This window comes from Chelonoidis abingdonii, chromosome 5, assembly GCF_003597395.2.
Source record: "Chelonoidis abingdonii isolate Lonesome George chromosome 5, CheloAbing_2.0, whole genome shotgun sequence".
NCBI lineage: Eukaryota > Metazoa > Chordata > Testudines > Testudinidae > Chelonoidis > Chelonoidis abingdonii.
Window position 1 is genome coordinate 147,896,839 of NC_133773.1, and position 7,078 is coordinate 147,903,916.

General features: G+C 46.8%; 1 protein-coding gene and 1 long non-coding RNA gene across 2 annotated transcripts in view; one reads left to right on the top strand and one right to left on the bottom strand.

Moving 5' to 3' along the window:
* The window catches only part of M1AP (meiosis 1 associated protein), a 71,511-nt gene extending 68,798 nt beyond the window's left edge, over positions 1 to 2,713 (bottom strand). Inside the window, exon 1 of the mRNA XM_032781896.1 lies at positions 2,406 to 2,713. Within this exon, the coding sequence (XP_032637787.1) occupies positions 2,406 to 2,666 (261 nt within the window). The 5' untranslated portion in view covers positions 2,667 to 2,713. The remainder of the gene's footprint in view (positions 1 to 2,405) is intronic.
* Positions 1 to 7,078, top strand: part of LOC142046911 (uncharacterized) — an 80,464-nt gene that overhangs the window by 67,498 nt on the left and 5,888 nt on the right. The gene's annotated exons all lie outside the window — the stretch shown is intronic.

A 7,078-nucleotide genomic window follows, 5' to 3' on the forward strand; every position in this document is an offset into this window, starting at 1 on the left:
TGCTGAGCTTCAGTTCATCTGCAAATTTGACACCATCAGCTCTGGACTAAACAAAGACTGTGAATGGCTTGCCAATTACAGAACCAGTTTCTCCTCCCTTGGTTTTCACACCTCAACTGCTAGAACAGGGCCTCAGCCTCCCTGATTGAACTAACCTCGTTATCTCTAGCTTGCTTGCTAGCATATATATATTATATATATACCTGCCCCTGGAAATTTCCACTACTTGCGTCTGACGAAGTGGGTATTCACCCACGAAAGCTCACGCTCCAAAACGTCTGTTAGTCTATAAGGTGCCACAGGATTCTCTGCTGCTTTTACCTGACCCTGAGACACTCAGGTTGTTTACTGACCCGACTTGAACCAGATCCCTGTAGTTGGGGTCCGTTGGGTTGCAAGGCTCTACCGGTGATCCCTGGCAGATTAGCTGTGGGGGCACTGTTAGCTGGCACAGTTTAGAGCAGTGCTTCGGCTGACCTGGTTCTCTACAGAGAGAATGAAAAAGCAAATTCCCTGCCCAGTGGGCTTGCCATCAAACTTCGGATGTGATGCACAGAGTAGGATTACCCAACTGTCAGCAGGAGATGGGGAGAAGGATAAGGATTACAGCAGTAAAATTATATGAGGACTCAGTTATGGCATATGCACATCTCAGGGGTTCTAAGCCACTTTGCCTTCTTCTGTCAAATCCCCTTTTAAGATTCACTTCTTCCATGAAATCCATAAGAAGTGATTCAGAGGATGATTAAGTTTTTTACATATAATAACTTTGTAGACAGGGTCTGAATGAGCTCTCCCCTGAGATCAGTGATGAGCTGGGGGAAAAGAACTGGACTTAAGAACCAGACCATATTTGCACACAAACACCTACACTACCTATTCAGCAGACAGCTGCATTGCTAATGTGATGGATTTTGGCCAGTGGTGAGTTACAAATCACATTAGTATTGAATGGAGGGGTAATGAAATGTTGTTATCCTTATTGTACTAGTAAAGGGCAGCAGAAATGGGCTTAGCCTGTCCTGATAAAGGGGTTCACCCTCACTTACTAAGCAGGGAAGGGAGACCAAATCCCAGTGGAAAAAGGGACTAGTGTTTATACCTGGTGGTATGTGCTCTGCCTAAGAGTCCTAGATACTATTTAACTCTCCCCCTCTCCACTGTTTAAAGGCAGAGCTGATTAGAATCAATTGAGTCATTTGTTTTCTCAGGTCATCACTAGACCTGAAACCGCTGATAACCAGGTCTAAGGGTATGTCCAGACTACCCACTGCATCTGCGGGTAGCGATCAATTTATCGGGGATTGATATATCGCGTCTTGTGAGATGCGATATATCGATCCCCAAGTGCACTCACCGTCGACTCCAGAACTCCACCAGAGTGAGCAGCAGTAGCGGAGTCGACAGGGAGCCGCGGCCATCGATCCCACGCTGTGAGGATAGGAGGTAAATTGGAATAAGGTACATCGACTTCAGCTACGGAATTCCCGTAGCTGAAGTTGCGTATCTTGCATCGACACCCCACCCGCCCAGTGTAGACCAGGCCCAAGTGCTAAGCCTAGTGTGGGGCAGTGTTTCAGTGGAACCTCACAGCAGTCTCTTTCACTAATTGCTGAAATCACTGAAAACTGGGTTAAGGGGTAGGATCTAAAGAGGTGGCAGTAAAGAGGCAGGTGGTGGCAGAGAAAGTGACGGTACTGTGGCCAATGGCCATGGAGTGAACAATGGTGCAGCAGCAATGCAGAGTGAAAGGCTGCAACACCTTCCCCCGAGTCCCTCCAGGGTGGGAGGTGAACTCCCATGAACACACCTCTGAATTCTGGGTCTTCGCTGACCAAGGACAGCAACTGGGAGTGGGGTGCAGTAAAGGGGGAGGGCAGTGGCATGTTAAAGGAACATTTGTTTGTAAGGCTCATGCCCCAAGATGAAAAATGAAGGCAAAGGCCACTGCATGGGTGTTTGCCTTATGACTGCATGTTTTTGAATGTGGTTGTGGTGTTTTCCCAAACTAATACTTGGTTCCCTTTCCCTTTTAATAAAACTTCGTTTGTTATACACAGACGCAATGCTTGCGAGAGGGGAAGCATTGCCTCTTAGAGGCGCCAAGGCTGGTGTGAACTTCTCCCAGATGACTGGGCTGGCTCTGTGTAGTAGTGTTAAGAGGAGCCCCTAAATATTGAACCCAGCCCTTGCTGCAGCCAACTTCATCTGGCCACTAGGCCTTCTCCTTTCAAATCCCTCCTTTAAGATTCACCTCCATGAAACCCATAAAAAGTGATTCAGAGGATGATTAACTTATTTACATATAATACCTTCTAATTAATCATAATCGTCTATGCTAAACTGCATGTATCTGTTACAGCCTTTAAAATCCTAAGTCTGTAAGATCCTTGTTTCACACTCACCACAAAGGGAAGGAGGCACTCGTGCTGGTTCTGTACCACATATAGGCTCAGCAATGGGATGCGACAGGGACCTGCCAAACTGCATGCTAGACAGAAGAAGTTTTCCAGGGCTTCACAAAGTTTAGAACATGTGTTGGCCCAAAAGGGTGGCTTGACATCCACAATGAGGATTTGTGGAAGCTGCCATGAGTGTGCAGTAGCATAAGCTTTGCCAGCAGTGTACCCTCTCCTTGTTTCTGAAAGTGTTTTTCTGGAATTCATGGCATCCGAACAGGAAACAGCACACCAGCTGTCCAATCATCCATCTGCCTCTGAGAAGGAAAAACAGAAAACAGGAATGAGTGAGACTGTCATCCTGAGATACGGTGCTAAATCCCATCTGAACTCAGCCTAGGGTATGGCAGGGCAATAATATCAGTGCATCTAGAGAGAGAGATGAAAATCAAATGATTTAGCCTCGAAAATACAGCGAATTCTTCTGGGGAACTACAGCCTGATGCCCAGTTCCTTAGTGGGAGGGAGTAGCCTGGGGAGTAAGATGTAGCAGCGAGACCTGAGTTTAAAATATGATACAGCAACAACAAAAAGACATTGCAAGTTGGGACTGCATATGTCTAAGCCTTCCATTGTGGACAGGGAGGAAGAAGTCTTGTACTTCAGAGCTTGAGCCAATCCTTTAGAGCTCAAGATGAGACCTAATAGTTATGTAAAGGGCAGCTTATTCCACATCAGCCTTCAGCAGAGTTTCCAGGCCAGTCTCTGAAGCATCTGGCTCTGGTCAGTCAGAGACAGGATACAGGACAAGATGGACTGCTGAGCTGATCCAGTATGGCAATTCCTATGTTCCCCTGGGCCCTTCTCTGTACAGCCCTGGTGCAACCGCAACTGGAACAACATTTGGTTCTGGGCACCACGTTACCAGATATTGACAAACTGGATCAGCTCAACAGTCCATCTAGTCCTGTACCCTCATCTGTAAAATAAGAACAATGCTACTTACCTCCTTTGTAGAGCACTTTGAGATCTATGGATGTAAAATGCTATGTATGAGCCAGGTATTATTATTAAGAAAACTGTAGCATTGCTAAGTGGTAACTAAGGGGAGGGGAGGGGTAGGAGACCAGTGTACAGTACAGGAATTGAGAATGAAAGTAATCAATAACCAATTTAGAGTCATTCAAGGGGGTACAACAGGAGTAAAGCGTTGAATTGAAGAAAAGGAAATTTTAGGCTCAGTATTTTTCTATATTGAAAGAGGGGAACAACTTTGGTAACATGAGGAAGTGTCTCCCAAAGAAAGGGGTTGACGCATTTAAAAATAGATTGGACAAAGTCTTGAAAAGCACGCCGACTAGGGAAGCGACTGGGCTGCTGCTGGGTATGGAGCGAGGAGCGACAGGAGCTGGGAGTTCTGGTGCCGCAGATCGGGACGGAGGGCAGCATCACCGTCAGCCCCGGAGCCAGAGGCGTGCTGGAGAGGTCCCTGAAGGCCGCCGTCCACGCGCTCTACGTGGACACCCTGAGGAAAAAACCCGACCAGGGCAAGGCCTTCGAGGTGACCAGCAAGTGGGACTCCAGCAACCACTTCCTCCCCGCGGGCAGCTTCACCCGCTTCGCCGACTGGCGCTTCATACACCGCGCCCGGCTGAACTGCGTCCCGCTCAACGGAGCCGTCCGCCACGGGAACCGGGACAAGCGCTGCAGGAAGTGCGGGTACACCCTGGAGACCCTGCCCCACGTCCTGTGCAGCTGCAAACCCCACGCCAGAGCCTGGCAGCTGCGCCACAACGCCGTCCAGGACCGCCTAGCGAAGGCCATCGCCCCACACCTCGGTGAGATTGCGGTCAACCGCACCATCCCCGGCACCGACAGCCCGCTGCGCCCAGACATCGTCGTCACGGACGAGGAGCGGAAAAAGATCATCCTCGTCGACGTGACCATCCCGTTCGAGAACAGGACCCCGGCGTTCCGCGAAGCCCGAGCCCGCAAACTCGAGAAATACGCCCCCTTGACTGACACCCTGCGGGCGAAGGGCTACGAGGTCTACACCGACGCTCTGATCGTCGGGGCGCTGGGCGCCTGGGACCCCTGGAACGAACGTGTGCTCAGGGCCTGTGGGGTGGGCCGTCGCTATGCGCGACTCATGAGACGCCTGATGGTCTCGGACACTATCCGGTGGTCTAGAGACATTTACATCGAACACATCACCGGCCACCGCCAATACCAGGAGTGAGCCGATGTGGCTCCACGCACCCACGGGGGGGAGGGGGAAACCCTTACAACCCCCCTACCAAACCATATCCCCTGAGTCCTGAACTTACCAATCTGGATCCCACCACGTGAGGGTCACCCTGTCCCCATTACCCGGCCCGCTTACTCATACCCATGACTGTGTGTAGCCCACTATATGAGCGATGTACCCTCACTGCCCCCCTACTATATCTTGACCCCACCCACCGTACACCCCGCATTGGGGACATTACAGGCTGTATGTATTATATGCTGAACCATAACCAATTGCCAGCGTCCCCCCATACTCTGTATGTTTCCCCCGATGACCAATGACTGACACATCAAACTCTTTGTATCACCTTTATTTAATATTTTCTAATAAACTTTTAAATCTGTTCTTATCAGTTAAAAAAAAAAAACAAACAGCTCTGCTCTGGCCCATGGAAGATGGAATAGATAACCCAAAAGGGCTTCCATCTCTGATGCCTACATTCCTAGACTCCAGTTTTTCATATGTATCTTCCAGACTACTTATGATGTTATCCTTTAACTTACTGCAACTTGCATGGTGTTTCAAGTTAGAGAGACAGTGGGTTTTTTTGCATGAGAGCTTGAACAACAGACACTTGAAGGAGAAAAATGGGAATATAAACCCACTTAAAATATGTTTTACTCACTAAATTTGTGTTAATTTATAACATCCTTAATTGTAGTAGCTGATGCCCCTATTACAGGTCTTGTATTCAAAGGGCCAAATCTTGAAAACCTCACTCTCACAAGACACCTAATGACACGAGTAGGTATTTTGCCTCTGTAAAGGTCAGTTTTTGCCCTCACAGGGAGACCTTTGTGTACATGGGGAGACCCACGCTACAAAGTGGGGCTCATCCACTTCTGTGACACTGCTCTCCTTTTCCCAGGGACCATGCAAAGGTATTTCTGAGGCTGTAAGGGTCAGTGTGAGTGGGGAGTAGTGAAGTGGCAGGTGGAATAAGAAGGAGTGGAGGGCTGGGGGCAGGAAGTGTGTGCCATAAGTTAACACAGCTACAGGCCCAGAGTAAACACTCCAGGGCTTGGCTTAAAAGCAGAAAATTCATTTAGGATCCTGCGCAGTTCTTAAATTATTCCTGCTCAGTTCCTCCCCTGCCCCCATTTCCTCTCCACACACAAATCTTAGGCATAAGGGCTAGCACCTTCCTGTTAAAAACAAAAACCTTTTCCTTCCTTCATCAGGAACACAAAGGTGCTGTCTAAAATCTCCTTTTACCTCACTAAATGTAAGTGTTTTTGCTCAAACCAAGCAATGCAACTTCTAGGATATTGAAGTTGTTTAAGATATTTTGCTAATAGCAACAATAGAAAAGCATTCAGATGTCCTTGTGCTCAGACAAGTGATTGTATAATATACCATTTAACTGTACATATCTATTCCCTATGAGCCAGAATCTGATCCGTTACAGTTGTGTAAATGCACATTAGTTCCACTGAAATAACTAAGTTATGATGGATTTACTGAGGTGTGATGTTGGTCAGAATCTGTCCCTGTTTGCATTCTGTAATAGTTCTTAGTTTTCTGATCAATTCTGCTGAGTCATGTACTTTTTAAAGATTCGTTAAGGAGATATGCTAGTATATTTCTTACAGGCACCAATGGAACTAACCAGATTTCCTTCAGTTATGAACTGACCAGTCAACCATACAGCTCATTTGGAAACAGGCAGCAGCAGAGACCAAAAAAAAAAAAAAAAAAAAAAAAAAGCAAATATAGTACAGTACTGTATTAAACGTAAACTACTAAAAAAAAAAAGGAAAAGCAGCATTAATCTTCTGCATAGTAAAGTTTCAAAGCTGTATTAATTAAGTTAATATTCAGTTGTAAACTTTTGAAAGAACAACTGTAACATTTTGTTCAGAGTTACAAACTGTTTCAGAGTTACAAACAACCTCCATTCCCACCATGTTCCTAACACTGAGGTTTTACTGTAATGTCAACAAAACTGCTATATTCGGATTCTGGGATCTTTGTCAGTGTTAACAAGGCAGAAAGAACAACTTGACTTTCAGTTGCCAGACTATGATTTCAGGGCTGGTGGCAGGTACAAATATCTTGCTTTGACTTACAACCTGATCTTATTTCATATGAAAATACAGAATACCCAGGTTGCTCTCCCAAAGGCTTTCCTAGATCTTTGATTAAAATGACTTCCCCACCTATTCTGAGGACAATTTTTGGTTGTCATTCTTTTGTTTTGGGAAGAGGCTCCTCTACACCCCCTCCTCCCAATTCTCTCCTTTACCAGGAGGCAAAACCTAGTGTGATACAGCATGGCCAGAGGGCAGCATAAGAGTGTTAGCAGGGGGCCTTATTCCCTGCCAAGGGAGGAAGGTTTGCTTTAGATTAACTAGAACAGCTGTGGCCAATTAGAGCACCTGACTCCAGT